We start from the raw sequence: 18,108 nt of genomic DNA, 5'->3' as shown, positions 1-18,108 counted from the left end.
CCTGACCCACAACCAGGCCTGTGGTCCACCAGTATTTCCCTCTGTGTGAGGAAGAAATTTCCATCCTGGGGGAATGTTGCTGCTGTGGAGGTGCTGTCCTGAGAGGGCTTAGGAAAGGGGATTATGGGGCTGAGACATATAATGGTGCTTCCTAAAATAGGCAGCAGCCCTTGCTCTGAGGTTCACTACAACTCCTGTGACACCAGTTAAATTAAATGGAGAAAATAGTTAAATTAGCACATTTAATATGCCCATACTCAAGGATGCATGAACAGATTATTTGCAGCAAAATTAGTACTTTCATTATCATGCTAAAGAGATTGGTTGAGAGTGGCAGGAGCAGCGAGCCAGTGAGTGGGATGATCAGGAACAGGAAGATGAGGTTTTGCTTAGAGGGTCTGGTCTCTGGGAACTCTCCTCCTGGAGACAAGACTCTTGGGGATGGAAAGACCAGCAAGAACACACTCACTTTCCTCCAAACCCTCACGTGAGAGGGAGTGAGTCCTGAAGACCACAGGAGAGGGTGAGGGCCTGACCATCGCCCATAGTATTTGTAGCCTCAGCCCAGGGGCTCACCCCTGTCCCCAGGTCTAGCCCCTTCCTGACTTCACACTGAAGGTCAGGTGCCTGTGGGGGGGTGATTAGCTCTGGGCTGGGGTTCCTCCCTGTCAGGGGTCTCACCCCACAGCTCCTGCCTCATGACTCACGCTGGGACAATGTACAGGCAGCTCTGAGCACTGAGCTGGGGGGAGGAGGGGCTCTGCTCTGAGCGCTGGGCAGCAGCGTCCATGCTGTGGGGACGCTCCACCTGCCGTGGTCCTGGGCTCGACCAAAGCTCAGAAAGGCAGAGGCCTATTTAAAAGAAGAGTAAAAAAGACAAAACAAAACAAACAAAAAGCCCAGATCATTTTATTCAGAATTTTTAAACACTGAACGAGGCAAGATTTCTGTATCATCACGGCACTGTTGTTTTTGTGTTTCCTGAGAGTTCAGACACACTGAAGAGAAACTGGCAGGACAGACACTGGGGCCTGGAAGCTCCTCTAAGTACAATGAGTGTGTTGAGGTAATTTGAAACTGGAGAGGGTCGAGGACTTGGTCCCTGAGCAGGCTGAGGTTTCTGTCCCACTTCCCCATCTGTGTGGGTCACAGGGAGAAGCACCGCTGTGCTTGATCTGACAGTAGTAGTCGGCCTCGTCCTCAGGCTGCGGCCCAGAGATGAGCAGGAGGCCTGCATTGGCGGAGGCGTCTTTGGCTCCAGAGAAGCGGCTGGGGACCCCGGGGCCCTGGTGTTTATCTGAGTCTGAGTAGTAGTACAGGAGGTACCGGAGAGGGCTCCCTGGCTTCTGCTGGTACCAGTGTATGGTATAGCTGCCAACACTGAATCCACTGCTCAGGGTGCAGGTGAGTCTGGCTGTGGCTCCAGGAGAAGCAGAGAGGGCGGGCGGCTGAGTCAGCACAGGCTGGGAGAGGGAACCTGCAGACACAGACACATCAGAATGAACTGGACAAACAAGGTGCAGCTGCTGGTGTAGTAGAAGTACAAGAAATTGATTCAGATTAGGGACACCTGGGTGTCTGAGGCCTGTCCCCACCTGTGCATTGAAAGAGGAGTAGGAGCAGCAGAGGAGTCCAGGCCATGGTGCTCACAGACCCCTGGGCCCCACGTGGGGCTGGGCTGCCCCAGGCCTCCTTTTCTCCCAACCCTGGGCCACAGGAGGGGCTGTGCATGCAAATGTGTTTCAAGCTGGGCCTGCCCAGCCCCTCCCTGAGTCCTGGTGCTGGAGCTCAGCTCACACTTCACATTGAGAAGGAAGCATATTTGCTTCTCCTCTTGAGGAAGTCCTTGGGGAAACCAATTGTACCTGGACTACCCCAGGCCAGACAGGTCACCGTGGGTGAGTCCCATCAGGAAACCCAAGCACAGCCACCAGGACCAGTCTTCTCTGAGTGAATGGCCCTCACTCTACAGTTGTGTGGAACCTTCACAATAGTCCAGCAGCCTCACCTGCTGGTCACAGGCACACACTCCTCATGGCCTGAGGCCAGCTGGGGTCTGCAGTCACCAAGTCACTGACTCTAGTCACACACCCAGCTCTGATCCCCAAGTGCTGTAGTTGCAGAATAATGTACTAATTACTGTGGGCTCTGCTTCCAGAGTCCTGCACATGGAGCTACAAGCATGTACACTACAACTCTTCTGTTACAGTATACAAGATTATTCATCCCAAAGTGCAAAAAGTCAGGTATCACAGAGGATGGTCAATGAAGCTGTGAAGGGCATTAGAGGATGCTCAGGTAGGTAGCACAGAGTGGGGATTTCCAAGAATAAACTCCATGGGATACAGTGCATAATTCGGCAAATATATCAAATGTCATGTGTAGAGTAAGTGATTTTCAGGCTTTTCTGAATCCTCTCATGTCTGTGGTGGAAAAACACATTCCATCTTAATTGAGGAAATTAAAGGTTATTTTCATGAGTAAATGGCAATTGAACTTTTGACTCGTGCTGATGTACTTTTAAAAAATCACAATAAAATATTTTTAAGATTCAAAAAAACAAAATGTATGATGAAGGGCAGAGCTATTTACATTGTCTCAAAGTACTTCCCCATGAAATACTATTTAAATTATAAAGTGGCATTATAGAGGAGAATCTCAGCAGATACTACCTTCACTGACCAATGCTGACATCACCATTGGGTGACATACAAAAATTGTCGGTCCTATGATGGGCTGCAATACTTCTTTAATACTCTTGTTAAAAATGTATTATCTGAATCTCACCATAAAGACACATAAGAATCCATACTGAGGTATGTTCTACATTACTAGAATTTACTCTTTAAAGATTTAAGGCCAAGAAAGTCAAGGGAAGACTGAAGAACTGTTCCCAGTTGAAGGAGACTAAGAGACATGACAACTAAAGGCAATTTATGGATATGGACAGGGTGTTTTTGTTTTTGCTATGAAAGATACTATGGATGAACAAAACTTGAAATGAATATGAGGATTAAATAACAGAATTACTAGTGTTAATTTTCTTATAGGAAAGGCTACATGTAGTTATACAGAATGAACTGAGTTGTAGGAAATATACACTAAATGATTGGGGAGATAACATGTTAGCAATTTACTCTCAAATGGTTCAGGGTCAAAAAAATATTTTTCTACAACAACTTGGAACTTTAATTTTAAGACTGTTTCCAAAAAAGTAAACCTAAAGTAAAAAATAACAAGAACATGAGAAAAGCAAATTCTACTTTACCATGAGGGAGATCTAGGAATCCATGTTTACATTACAACTATATATAATAAGTTTGATGGCATAACAACTGTAAAACATCCACATCCTGACAATAGTCACAGCAGCTGGGTGTCAAAATTATGTTATAAACATTCAAAATATAAAAACACTACTAAGAGATGAATCACAGCTGAGTTGTTTGAGTGCTGTTGGAACAGTTGGTATTTGGGCAATTTGTTATGTGTAAAACTCATAGTGCTAATTTTCATTCACTAAATCAACTTAGAGTTTAGTTAGATGCCAAGAAACAAAATGTAAAGTACTATCTAAACTTAAATGAGAATGATATAAAAATATTGTCCTCTAATAAAAATTTACACAAGTATAGGAAACAATTAAAATGTAATGTAAATAGCCCAGTAAGTCAAGTTGTATTATTTTATCATTCAGGTCATGTACTTTTTCTTCAAAATCTCTACATTTTGTTGGGATGCTTCAAAAGTGCATCTTGATTTCATGGATGCATCTGTAAATTCCTACAGAAGCTCAATATGATCCAGATTCAACTTCAGCAGCAGCCAGGAAAAAAACGAAGAATTACATTCTTTATCGAAAATACTTTGTCAGGGCTTCCCTGGTTGGCACAAGGAGTTAAGACGCAACCTATGAAGCTATCCGCAGCTACTGCAGCACGAGTTTGAATCCCGGCCAGGGAGCTACCCACATGGCACAGCAGACCTCTCCTGACTCGTCCGCTGCTCCCCTCAGCAGTGTGTTTCAGTCAAACTTCCTGTTGCCTGTTCTGTTCCCCACTCTCTCTCTGGTGAATCCTCCTACTACCCAAACCTCTGGCCTGTACCCCAGTTCGTGAATGCATAAATAAATCTTAAAAAAAAAAAAAAAAAAAACTTTGTCGATGACTAAGATAATCTGGTAAAAAGAAAAAAAAAAAGTGGAGCCCTTCATCAGTATTCAAATGAAACATTATTTATGTGCCACTACATTCCAAAATGAAAGACAGCAAATACAATTTGTCTATTGCACATTGAATCAATGGTTATTGTGGCTAAGTATCAGAGCTTCCGATTTTCTCATTTCTCATTTATTCAGCAAGCATGTGCTAAGGTACTGTGACAACCACTGGAATGACAATACAGAGATGGCACGGTCCGCTCCTCAATGATCATGTATGCAGCATGACAGGTATGAACAGGGTGCTACTGGAACACAAAAGGAACTTCATGGTTTTGTGTCACTATTTGCCAGCTTTTTGGTGGAGGTGATATTTAAACTGATACTTGAAGGGCAAGGGAAGGATATGCCAGACAGAGAAGAGATGCGGAGCCAAAGAGCTGCAGAGAAGGTAATGCACTGTGGCTTTATACATAGTCTCGGTCGGTCAGATGCTAAAGTAAAGGGGCAGCAAAGGAAGTAGTGGGAGCTAAGGATATGTAAGTTGGCAGGATCCAAATTTATTTGGCTGCTTTTATTCCATGCTGAGGATGCTGGAACTTCCCCTGGGGGCAAAAGATAAACCCATGACAAACTAAATGAGTGTAGATTTAAATGTCACCTATCAAGTGACAGCTATTGCTGGACCGAGGACTAGTCGATGAGTAGAGGTTTTTGTTTTGTTTTGGACCTTATTACTAGAAACACAAGAAGCTGATGAAGCCCATCTTTTCTGAGAAAAGTTTCTGTGGCAGGTTGCTATTTCCACAGGGACAAAAGAAGTGAAGGAAGGGTGGAGCCAGAAATAAATAGAGCTAAAGCAATCCTGACGAAAGAAGAAACATGGAGGCACGTTACCTGATTTTAAACACTATGATTTAGTAATTAACACAATAGTGTATAGGAATAAAAGCAGACACAAAGCTATGGAACGGAATCAGAGGCGTGGCAATCCAGCTACACATATATCAATTCCCAATTTATGACAAAAACACCACAACCATGCAATGGGGAAAAGGACATCTCTTTAACAAGTGGGGCAGGAAAATCAGACAGACACGTGGGGAAGAAAGACCTTAGACCCACTCTCTAACTCCAAGTACAATGATAAGTTCATAAAGGATGAGCAATAAAATAATATAGAGGTGAGCATTGTTGATAGGTTTCAAGGCATCACTAACATAGATGTCTTTGGAGACTAAACCCTTAAGGCAAGGGAAATAAAAACCAAATAAACAGATGAGATGACATCAAATTAAAAACCTTTCACATAGCAAAAGAACATATTAGTAGAGGAAAAAGACATCCCACAGAATGGATAAAATATCCACACAGCATGCAACTGACAAGGGATTGATATTCAGGTATACAAAGAACTCTTCCAAAGCCACTCTTAGACAACTTTTTTGAGGCATTTGAAGTCATTATGGAGACATGTCTTTCTGTATCTTGATAGAGTAGTGATTTTTGATCTCTCTTACTAAGACTAGCATAATTGGGCAAACCAGTGCCCCACAAGAGGACCATGGACTTGAGCCACAACATTAAACTTAAAATAAACTGCTTTTTCACTTATCTAAAAATATTAAAAACAACTTTTTTCCCCAAAACAGGCAAAGGAAGAAATTTCCTCAAAAATCTTCTCTAACATTGCTTCTGCATATATACTCCACCTTATAAAATGATACATTATCTGGTTTTTTTTTTTAATTTTCATGAGAAAAAGAAGATTTAACAATTTAAAGCCATATTTGACTTTCATTTTCTTTCTACATCAAATAATACAATTTCACAACTTTGAAGTTTAACACCCATTTGGCTAGAAAGCTGTCTAAGAATTCTTAGCTTTACTGTTCCATGATTTATTATGACAAGAACCCAAATGCAAAAAATCATGTGAGACTTCTTTTAAAATGAGCCGTTGTTGCTTTTACGTGCATTAAGAAGAACATGAAAACACCATCAAAACCATAAATTAATGTGCATTGATTGAAGTAGAAATTTTAATAACAATGAGAGCCAATAAAACTAGCTGGTATTAAAAGATACTTTTACCTTGTTCTCTTAGTGGTCATTCAGTGATTGCAAGTTATAGAAACATAAGTTAACTGGATTTTAAACATTTAAATATTTGTTTGTTTGGACTCTTTGGAAAGTGGTCCATATTTTATAAAAAGAGATAAAAATGTTAAAAGATAAAATTGTAGTTAAGGATACTCTTATGTAAGACAGTGACAATAGAAATTAATTTTTAGTAATTAATTTATGCTTAATTCATAAAGAGGAGTTACTGTAAATGATAAACATCCGTTTGGATGTCAGTCATAAACTTAGCACATGGTGGAAAAATGAGGCAGGTAATGTACAGAGAAACTTTAAAATTCTTATGAACCACGGTCAAACTGAAATCAATCATAAAGTAAGCCAAAGTATCTCAAAGTATACTTCTGGTTATCAAGCAATAATATTTAATTTCTAAAATATGATTAAACCCAGATTTTCAAGAAATTTTAAATGTGTTGATTTAGTTACATCTAATTCAATAACATCAGTGATTCTGAAAATGCAAGAGCCAGGCACTTACAATTTTAAATTTTCTGTCTACTTTATTAGGACAAGTAACTGACATTTACTTAGCGTGTATAAATAAGTTAGTTGAACGACTAAGAATTTTGTCAAAGTATAAATGAATATTGCACCAGAAATTTGAAACCCAAGGTGATATAAAATTTGTCAAAAAGTAATATAGGGCCTCCCTGGTGGCACAGAGGTTGAGCCCTGGGCTACGAAGCTGCCCACAGCCTCTGCAGCACTGGTTTGATCCCTGGCTGCCAGCGAGGGTCCCATATGTCGCGACAGACCTCTCCTGTCGCACCTGCTGTTCCCCTCAGCAGTGTATTTCGTCAGTCTGCCTGTTCTGTTCCCTGCTCTGGCTTTGGTGAATTCTCTCACCCTCCCATGCTTCTGACTCTACTCAGTGCTTGTATAAATAAATAAATAAATCTTAAAAAAAAAAAAGGTAATATAACTAACCTTGTCATAGTTAAGTGTCTATGCTTTCATTTTAAGGCCATGGGTTGAAGGTAGGAAAAGTTGTTGAATTCTGCCTTGTCCTAAGATAACTATCAAGCATGAAATGATTATTAGGACTATTGAGTGGACTTGTTGCAGAAGATAGCGGTAGGCATGGCCTCAGAGGAGGAGCGTTGAATACATGTTCGGGATGTGTTTCCTCCACAAGACGTTCGGTATTGACTTCTCTTAGCTGCTCAATGGTCCTGCGAAGATTGCCAAACCCAAATCCTTAATATTTCATTTTGGCCTAAATAATTTGCACTTTAAAAACAAATGTTGCCATAACATGAATTTCCCATAAAACAATGTTTTAACACTCAAAATGTGTTGGCGCATACCTACTGTTTATAATTAGGGGTTTAAAATTGTGGTAAAGAAGCCCATGTTTCTGGGAAGGTTCCTAATAAGTAATTCAAAGCAGGGAGGGTGGGCAGTGATGGAGGCGGCTTCAGGGATAATGTCAAGCATTTCCTTTCACTATCCTTACACATTTCACTCAGTACCTCTGACAGTTAAACCTTTGGCACTGAAGATTAACTTAGAACAACAACTTCTAGGGGAGAACAGGAGAGTTGCCTGGTGGGTGACTAAAGAGAACTAAACAGCTCCAGGGAAAAGAAAGCCCCTAATACTCTTACAAATGCACTGGGGTTGAGATCTACCCATGTGGGCTTCCACACACCTCCTCAAGCAGAAGCAGAACCCAATATTTATTCGTAGTCAGTCTGCGAATGATACTACCCTTCACCTCCTGCAGCTTTCCTCATTTCACTTGTAGGCCTTTCTGGAGAGCAGAAAATCTAAAACTGTGAAGGATAGTTTGTTTCAGGGTGCCCTCCAGCGATTGTGTCAAAGACCATGTGAAGAAAATTAATTCACCAGTAGCCAAACTGTGCTAAGTGTAGTGATACTTGAAGACCACTTGAATTGAAATTGTAATCTTCAAAAAAATAAACTCATTAATATTTCTACTGGGAGAATTATGACAAGCAATTTTTATAACAATAACACTAAGTTATAAAGTTTCAAATATTCTTATCTAAAAATCTAGTAATCAGGTTAACTAGATGAAATTATTTAGGGCTAAAAATTAAGTCATGTAAAATCAACAAAAGAGAGGAGATTCAGGGCCTCCCCGGTGGTGCAGCAGTTGAGCACTGGGTTGCGAAGCTGCCCGCTGGTTCAATCCCTAGCTGCTGAGCGAGGGTCCCACATGGTGCGCAGACCACTTCTGCCGCCCACTGCTCCCCTCAGCAGTGTACTTCATCAGTCTGCCTGCTCTGCTCTCCCCTCTGGCTCTGGTGAATTCTCTCACACTCCCGCTTCTGACTGTACCCAGTGCTTGTATCAATCAATCAATCAATCAATCAATCTTTAAAAAAAAAAAAAAAAAAAGAGAGGAGATTCAAACTGTCCTGGAATAACATTTTAAAGATATATTCACTGGGCCTCCCTGGTGGAGCAAGAGGTTGGGCATCGCACTGTGAAGCAACCCACAGCCTCTGAGGCATGAGTTTGATCCCCGGCTGGCCAGGGAGAAACCCACATGGCACAGCAGACCTCTCCTGACTAGCCCCCTGCTCCCCTCAGCAGTGTATTTCAATTGTTCTGCCTGTTCTGTACCCCACTCTGTCTCTGGTGGACTCTCTCACCCCCCATATTGCTGTCCTGTGCCCCAACTCTTGTATGCATAAATAAAAAATGAATCTTAAAAAAATATATATTCCCTTATTAACATTATTTCCTAAATAATGACTTGTTACTAATTACATGAACCTGGATCTATAACCATTATGTTTTAGAGGTAAATAAATGAACTAAGTTTATTTTCTATGATTCCTGTTTTTTCAGCTTACGTGTTTACGTTATTTTGCAATGATTGTCTCATCTTTGATTCTTCTAGGTAGAGTTGCATGTATTTTCCCGATTTTATTCTCTGTGACTCTAAATCAGTTTGCAGTCTGCAATTTTCAGTTTCCAAATTTTTATATCTGACTTCCATTTGACTTATTGAAGTAGTCTGAGTACCTCTGAACAGTTTCAAATTGTCTTGAGGTGTTACTTGTGCCTATAGAAAATTAAAATAATGTTAATGCTTATAATCTGGATAATTGAACAGGTATCTTTCTGAGGCAGTGATTCAGAGAGCAATTTCAACCATGAAGGGTCTCCCTGGTGGCCTAGGGGTTAAGTCTCAGTGCTATCACTGTGACCTGAGTTCGATCCCTGGCCAGGAAGATAACCCACACGTGCCCCAACATGCCTCTCCTGTCTCACCTGCTGTTTCCCTTAGCAATGTATGTCAGTAAATCCACCTGTTCTGCTCCCAACTCTGTGTCTGATGAATGTCCTTTAAACAAACACCCCCTCCCCCGCCCCGTCCAACTGCACCTCTGGCCTACACTCCAGTTCTTCTAAGCAAAAATAAATTTAAAAATTTAAAATTTAAAAAAAAAAATTCAAATGTGAGAAAGTTAGTTTAAAACTATCAATATCAACTAAATTTATTGTGAATTATAAAAATAAAATTGAATCATTCCAATGCTGTACTCATGTAATCTGATAGTCCAAAGAATAAGAAAATCCATTTTAAAAGTAGGTAATTGAACAATATAAATTAAGAATAGTTTAAGAGCATGGTACTACTTTTAAATCATGCTATTTTCTCACAGCTACCTAAATAATATATTTCTGTTCCTGATTTTATATCAATCAATATCACATTATTATGTTAATAATATATAATGCTAACATGTGTGCTTTGAAAAATATCATCCATTGACCTTCTTTATCATACAACTTCTGGTTTACTGAATTCAGCTGAAGAAAGAGAAGTTGTTATCCTCTTGCCTAAACTGCTATGTAGCTTAGACAACAGATTCAACCCCTTAACTATTCTTCCCTGACCAATTTGCAAAACTTGACAATCCCCTGAAAGTCTCAAAGGGAAGTGGAGATGGAGGAGAGACTAGTGGTGGCAAATTCCACACTGGGGAACATTTTCCCTCTCTGTATTAGATCCTTACATTAACTTCAATTCTCGGCTCAAATCCTTCTGTCTCAGAATAAAAGTGAAGTCATTCCAATGGCCTTCAAGACCCTAAGGACTCTGCCTCCACCTACCTTCCTGACCTCAACCCTTACAAATTTTCCCTCCTCAATCCCTGCCCGCTACACATGCATCCTGCCACCCCTCATTTGTCCGAAAATGGGGGTCTAAGGCCAAAGTAACACATCACAGAGATACCCAATTCTGTTAGTGTTGGGTAATCTAGGTCCAAATGATAATAATTGAGCCTTGAAATGAGAATTGTGAGAAAATTATTTATAAAAATGTTCAAAGTATAAATCACAGTAAGAAGATTAAATCAGAATTTTGCTGAAACCACATTTGTCTCAAATTATAATTTCATGAAAAATAGATGCCTTTAAAGTGCTGAGCAGGTCTTTAGAACACATAATTGGAGACCAAAATTTTTCAAATTCAATTCAAACTGACATGAGTAAAAATAAAGCTACATCTACTGTTATCTAAAATAACTAAAAAAAAAAAAAAAAAAAAAATTAGTAAAGTCTCCTGAAAGAAAAGTTCTATGAGATGCAGTCTTTACATTTCAGTTCATCTGTAAAATGTGGAGTTGACTGTCAAGGTAATACACTTACTTGACTATTAAATCCAAAATATTCATTTTAGGTATGAGCACTTTTACCTAGCTGCCTCATCATAGAACAAAATTGGGGTTATAAAGATTCATATTTTTATTTTAGCAGTATGACTAAGTTATTAATATCAGTCTGTACCTATTGATAACTTATTATTTGCCCTTTTAAAATTTCATAGGTGGGCCTCCCCGGTGGCGCAGCGGTTGAGCGCTGGGTTGTGAAGCTGTCCCCGGCCTCTGCAGCGCCGGTTCGATCCCTGGCTGCTCCCCGGCCATCAGAGGAGGGTCCCACATGGCGCGCAGACCTCTCCTGCCACCCGCTGCTCCCCTCAGCAGTGTACTTCGGTCCTTCTGCCTGCTCTGCTCCCCGCTCTGGCTCTGGTGAATTCTCTCACCCTCCCGCGCTTCTGACTGTACCCAGTGCATGTATAAACAAAACAAACAAATAAATAAAACATGCCTCTATAAAAAAATAAAAAAAAGTAAATAAAATAAAATAAAATTTCATAGGTGACTCTACATCTTTACATAGTGTAATGCACCTCTCAGGCCTAATTTTTATTTACTGGACACAATAGATGGTTCTAAGCTGACAAAGCAAATATGATTAGAGTCTATATATTTCTCACATTCACTAGATTCAATCTTTAGCCCTAACCAATTATTACTTTGAGTTTTCCTTCAGGAAGCTTGAAAAATAACTTTCTGGAGAGAATACTTACTTCTCTTGCTGCTTTCTTCTTTTCATACTTATATATTCTTTTTTTTAAAAGATTACATTCATCAATTAACTTGTCATTTGTTTCTTTTTGTTTCTCATTTTCAGTTCGAAGCCTTCTTATAGTGTCCTGAAACTGGCCTCGCATATTCATTACTGTCTCCTCTTCATTGTCAGCTTTGTTGCGAGCCTCATTCAGTTGCTGTTGAAGCAACATGTTTTCCCTCTGTAGTTGAGATAATGTCTCCTCTAAACGCAGCTTCTCCTCTCTTGTCTCTTGGAAATGACGTTCTAGGTCTCTCTCGGACTTGTGACTCTGACCAAGATCTTGTACAGCAGCATCCAGTCTACCATGGCAGGATTCAACTTCTGTTTTCAGTGTTTCTGATTTTTGTTTTTCATGTTCCAGTTGAGTGCTTAGCGAGTTATTTTCACTCTTTAGAACAATAAGTTGTTCACAATGTTGGGATATTGTTTTTGCAAGTCTTTCCTCACTCTGTTGTATGTTTTTTCGCAGAAAATCATTCATTTCTTTTATAATTTCAACGGTCTTTTCTTTTTCCTGGTTTTGATTTTTCATTGTATTTATTTCCAGTTTTAGCATACTGATTTCGTCCTGCAAAGTGTGGCTTTTATGTACTGGATCTTTCTCTCTTTCATTACTCTCAGAAGCCTAAGTAAAATATAGATTTTGTTAGCAGTCAACGAAATTACAATTTCTCTGAAATTAAAAAGCAAATGATATGCTTATAAATGTAAAGATGGCAATCAATAGAGGCTATCCAACAAAAAATCAGTTGGACATCAAAATTTACATTAGCAAAACTGCTTCAACGTTCAGGAATTTAACTGAAGACTGAGTCCATGACAATAAAAAGGAAACATGAGAAAACTAAGAATCTCAGAATTGGAAAGAGACTGGCTATGAATTACAACAAATGCAGAAGGCATAAAAGATTAGTGTATATCTTTGGACTGATTAAATTTCCTGAAAGTTTTCTTCTCCCCTGAGATTCCAATTACATTGTACTTTTTCAGCATTTTTAAGGTCAGTTATAAGGATTCAATCTATTGTTAACTGGTAAATCCAGGCATGATAGTATGCCTGAAGTTCTAAGCTACACATATGAATGGACTCATTTAGATGTCAATTCAGGAAGGGAGAAGTTAAAAATAGAAGCAAACCACAGGATTTCCCCAGGTCTTCTGACTCTACTAGTGCTAGTGTACCATCCCGCATCAGCTTCCTTGGAGTAAATATTTTGATACAAAGGAAGTCTTCTGTTTCAAAGCACTAAAGTTAAATAAGGTGAAATTTATATGCTCTCTTTAAAAATCATGAGATTATTCCCTGGTGCAATTAGTTTTATTTCTTCTTCAAAATGTTTAAAATAGTAATAAATGTGAAATAGAAAACCACTGCAGAATTTGTGGTAATAAAATAATTATTGATAAATTGTCACTAAGTATATATTATGGCATATCATTTCTAAAACTCCTTATATGGACATAGTTGCTATTTAAGAGGAAAAAAAAGTTACTTTTCTCAAAAGTAGAAAAGTTACATCCAAAGTATTGTCTCTCGAATTAGTGCCTATCCTTCACAAACTCTTCCAAAAAATTGAGAAGGAAAGGACAATACCAAATACGTTCTATGAAGCCAACATTACACTAATACCAAAACCGAACAAGGACAACACTAAAAAGGAAAACTACAGGCCAATCTCCCTAATGAACACTGATGCAAAAATCCTCAATAAAATTTTAGCCATCAGAATCCAACAATGTATCCATAAGATAATTCACCACGACCAAGTAGGATTCATTCCAGGGGCACAAGGATGGTTTAACATCCGAAAATTAATCAACGTTATCCAACACATCAACAAAAAGAAATATAAAAACCATATGATAATATCAATAGATGCTGAGAAAGCTTTCAACAAAGTGCAACACCCATTCATGATAAAATCCCTTGAAATTCTTGGGATACAAGGAACATACCTCAACATCATAAAGGCCATCTATGACAAGCCAACAGCCAGCATCATTCTCAATGGTGAAAAGCTGAAAGCAATTCCATTAAGATCTGGAACAAGACAAGGATGTCCACTCTCACCACTGCTTTTCAATATAATACTGGAAGTCCTAGCCAGGGCAATAAGACAAGAGAAAGACATCCAAGGAATCCAAATAGGAAAAGAAGAAGTCAAACTATCACTATTTGCAGACGATATGATATTATACATAGAGAACCCCAAAAACTCCACAGAAAAGCTAATTCAACTCATCAATCAGTTCAGTAAAGTGGCAGGATACAAAATCAACATGCAAAAGTCAGTAGCCTTCCTATACACAAACAATAAATCTGAAGAAGAAGAAATAAAAAAAACCATCCCTTTTGTTATTGAAACAAAAAAAATCAAATATTTGGGAATAAATCTAACAAAAGAGATAAAGGACCTATACAAAGAAAACTATAAAACACTGTTAAAAGAAATAGAAGAAGACACAAAGAAATGGAGAGACATCCCCTGCTCGTGGATTGGAAGAATAAACATTATTAAAATGGCCATCCTTCCAAAAGCAATATACAGATTCAATGCTATTCCAATCAAAATTTCAATGTCATTCTTCAAAGAAATAGAACAATTATTGATGAAATTCATATGGAATCACAAAAAACCCCGAATAGCCAAAGCTCTCCTGAAAAAAAAAGAAGGGAATGGAGGCATTACACTCCCAGACTTCAAACTATACTACAAAGCCATAATCATCAAAACTGCATGGTATTGGAACAAGAACAGACATACAGACCAATGGAATCGAATAGAAAATCCAGAAATAAATCCACAGATTTATGGTCAACTAATCTTTGACAAAGGAGCAAAGACTATGCATTGGAGCAAAGAAAGTTTGTTCAATAAATGGTGCTGGGAAAACTGGGTCGCTACATGCAAAAGAATGAAGCTTGACCACTACCTCACACCATACACAAAAATCAACTCAAAATGGATTAAAGAACTAGACATAAGACCTGAAACCATAAAATATATAGAAGGAAATATAGGCGAAACACTATGTGATCTGCACATCAAAGACATCTTTACAGACACATCACCCAAAGCAGTGATAGTGAAGGCAAAGATAAACAGCTGGGACTACATCAAATTAAAGAGCTTCTGCACAGCAAAAGAGACAATAACAAAAACAAAGAGAAACCCCACCAACTGGGAGAACATTTTTGCACCCAACACTAATGATAAAGGACTGATCACAAAAATCTGCAAAGAGCTGATGAGACTCAGCAACAACAAAGAAAATAATCCAGTCAAAAAATGGGCAGAAGAGCTAAAAAGAAACTTCTCTGAAGAGGAAATGCAAATGGCCAACAGGCATATGAAAAAATGTTCAACATCACTTGTCATCAGGGAAATGCAAATCAAAACTACCATGAGATACCATCTTACACCAGTGAGAATGGCACATATTAAAAAAACTAGCAACAACAAATGTTGGCGAGGGTGTGGAGAAAAAGGAACTCTTCTGCACTGTTGGTGGGAGTGCAAACTAGTCCAACCACTGTGGAGAGCTGTGTGGAGATTTCTGGACCTACTAAACATAGAGCTTCCATATGATCCAGCAATTCCACTCCTAGGTATTTACCCAAAGGACACAGAAACATCAATTCCAAAGAACACCTGCACCCCTATGTTTATAGCAGCACTGTTTACAATAGCTAAGCTTTGGAAACCCAAATGCCCAAAAATAGATGACTGGATCAAGAAGATGTGGTACATATATACCATGGAATATTACTCAGCATTCAAAAAAGATAAACACATGCAATTTGCAGCAACATGGATGGCGCTGGAAGGGATCATGCTCAGCGAAATAAGCCAAAAAGAAAAAGAAAAATACCGGATGGTCTCACTCATAGCAGGAATCTAGAAAACTTAAATAAGGGACCAGGAAAATGAATAACTATAAGAAAGTGAAAATCAAAATCAACAAAAAACTATGAACCAGAGACACTTTTAGGGGGGCGGGGGCGGGAGGGGAGGGATTGGGGTCAGAATGGGGGGGCTGCAATTGTATGGGGAATATAACAATAAAATTTATAAGAAAAAAAAAACAAAAACAAAAACAAAGTATTGTCTCTGACAATACTTCTGATGAACATAGATGCAAAAATTCCCAATAAAAATCTCAGCAAACTGTATTAGAAGGATTGACAAGAGGAGCCCCACGGCACCTAAAGGCCATAAGGCATGGTGGTTTGGGGGCTCTCTGCCTCAGCATGCAGCCACATGGGGGTAGCCCTTCCCCCACTCCACACTTCATCCATGTTCCCTCAACCACCAGCCTGGCAGGCTCCAACTACAGTGGCAGTGGTGGGTCCTTGCTATACCCCTCACCAGCTGGTCCTGGGGCTCTGGCAGCGAGGCTTGCCCAGGCCCAGAGTGAGCTGTGGTGAAAGAGGCCTACAGACTGTGCACATGGCCATCATGGCAGGCTCTGAGCAGTGGCCAGCTCTCCAACAGCTCAGACTCATCAAACCGCTCTTCTGCAGAGCCACATGCATGACCACACCTAGCCCCACTGAAGCATGCCAGCTCATCAAACCTCCAGCCCCACTAAAGCTGGTTCTGCAGAGCCCAACACCAATGAGCTTGCTTGTCAGGTCTGGACAAGCAGCCATAGTTGCACTTTTTGAATATGACACTGGGATTGAGGTGGACCAATCAAGTTTAAGCTCTCAATGGACCAATCTGACTGGTTCCATTCCAGGATTTTTTGAGTCCATTGAAGATTCTAAATGGGCCAATCAGGTGGGGTTTGAAAGGTGGGGACCCTCATGAGGATATAAGCCTGCACAACAACTGACTTGATGCATTGAGCAAATCCATTCATCCGACCCTTTACAGACAAATTTATCGGGACACCAAGGCTTCCACGGACCTTCACAAAGAACTCCACAGCTCTCTGTAGAATGTTGCAGAGACCACTGATACCTCCATAGTCTTCAACACTTTCAAGACCTCTGCAGACTGTGAGACCACCATGGATCTTTGCTTCAATCTGAAGTCTTGTAACTGGATCCTTGCAGCCCCCAAAGGTTTCAGGGCAAGGTGACTGTGTTGGGGTAACTTGTGCTGGCCTCAGCCCACTGCCTATGGATGGTCCCCTCCCAGACCCCAGTTAGGCTAGCTCCGGCCACGCCTCTCTGGAAGCAACAAGCCCATCAGCCTCACCTGACCTGAGTGCAGATCAGACTGGACTTTTCCCCCTTCAGTTTCAGGCTCTAGGAGTCAAACTTGAACCAATCAGGTGTGAGCAAAATGGACCAATCAGGAGGGAATTTAGACAACCAATCAAGTTCCAGTCTACTTCATTAATTATTCAGATTAAAAAATGGAAAATGAGCTGATTAGTGATAAATGGTCCAATCAGGTGCTCAGGATTGAAAATGGCCTAATCAGGCTTATACGGTGGAGGCCCCTGAAGGGGATACAAGGCAGAACAAGAGCCAGCTTGAGGCAGAGGCAGCAGCGGTCTCTGTGGAGGTCTATGGATGTGTGGAGGTCTAAAGTCTACAAGGTTTACATTCTACAGAGGTCTGGTGAGTCCCATGGAGGTGGACTGCTTGATGCATCTCTCTCTTCAGAGTCTGGGAGCAGAATCTTTCTTCTTCGAAAATGGTTTGATGAAAGCTTTCTCTTCAAACAGCAATATGAATCCTTCTTTCTTCTGAAGCTTGGAGCAGAATGCTTCTTCAGAGGTGGTTCAATGAATCCTTCACTCTTCAGAGGATGGCTGCACACTGACTCCAGCTGGCTCTTGCTCTGCCTGGTATCTCCTTCGAGGCACCCCCCTCTACAAGCCTGACTGGACCATTGTCTGATTGGAATGTTTGAAACTGAACAATAGACATCAAATTAATGTGATACTGTAACTAGTTTTGATTATAGCGTTAGAAATATCAAAAGTTTGCCAGGGAGGAACTTGCCTTCATTAAATCATTTCTTAGAGCTCTCAGTTCCACAGCTACTGCTGACAGTGTGGACTCCAGCTGCTGCTTCATTTGAGCGCCACTCCTATAGCGCTCTTCTTCTCTTCGCAGCCGATCCCTAAGTGTTTCAATAAGAAGTCAGCATATGAAAGGTACTTATGACTCTAGGAAGTATCACAGAGAGAAAAATTTTGAAATGATACAGTACAGTTAGGGTTAAGGTAACCTTTTTGCTCCACATAGTTTTTGGTACTCTCTTTGAATAGTTTAGTTACAAATTTAAAAGGGAAGTTTTTATTTTTTAAATAAGCTTACAAATACACTAGAACAAAATCTGAAATTCACAAAATATTACAGCTATTACTACAAATGATTTACAGTGTAAGACAGCATCTTCAGATTTCTTTCACACAACATCCATCTGTAGATCACTATAATCCAA

At 40.0% G+C, this 18,108-nt stretch overlaps 1 protein-coding gene and 1 gene segment (V, D, J or C); both read right to left on the bottom strand.

Moving 5' to 3' along the window:
• Positions 1-1,013: 1,013 nt before the first annotated feature.
• Positions 1,014-1,641, bottom strand: LOC129145684 (probable non-functional immunoglobulin lambda variable 5-48). The segment is given in 2 exon segments: positions 1,014-1,477; positions 1,596-1,641. Coding segments are annotated over 2 exon segments (480 nt in total).
• The window catches only part of LOC119244464 (ankyrin repeat domain-containing protein 26-like), an 85,955-nt gene continuing 69,285 nt past the window's right edge, over positions 1,439-18,108 (bottom strand). The window contains exons 19-23 of the mRNA XM_054694867.1: positions 17,664-17,784; positions 11,658-12,326; positions 9,130-9,341; positions 7,232-7,476; positions 1,439-1,477 (exon numbers count right to left, since the gene is read on the bottom strand). Coding sequence (XP_054550842.1) covers positions 7,263-7,476; positions 9,130-9,341; positions 11,658-12,326; positions 17,664-17,784 — 1,216 coding nt within the window. The 3' untranslated portion in view covers positions 1,439-1,477; positions 7,232-7,262. The remainder of the gene's footprint in view (positions 1,478-7,231; positions 7,477-9,129; positions 9,342-11,657; positions 12,327-17,663; positions 17,785-18,108) is intronic.

This window comes from Talpa occidentalis, unplaced genomic scaffold (genome assembly GCF_014898055.3).
Source record: "Talpa occidentalis isolate TD23 unplaced genomic scaffold, MPIMG_talOcc4v2.1 talOcc4.14, whole genome shotgun sequence".
NCBI classification, from domain to species: Eukaryota; Metazoa; Chordata; class Mammalia; order Eulipotyphla; family Talpidae; genus Talpa; species Talpa occidentalis.
Note: the sequence above shows the minus strand (reverse complement) of the source record. Positions and strands in the feature narration are given on the sequence as shown.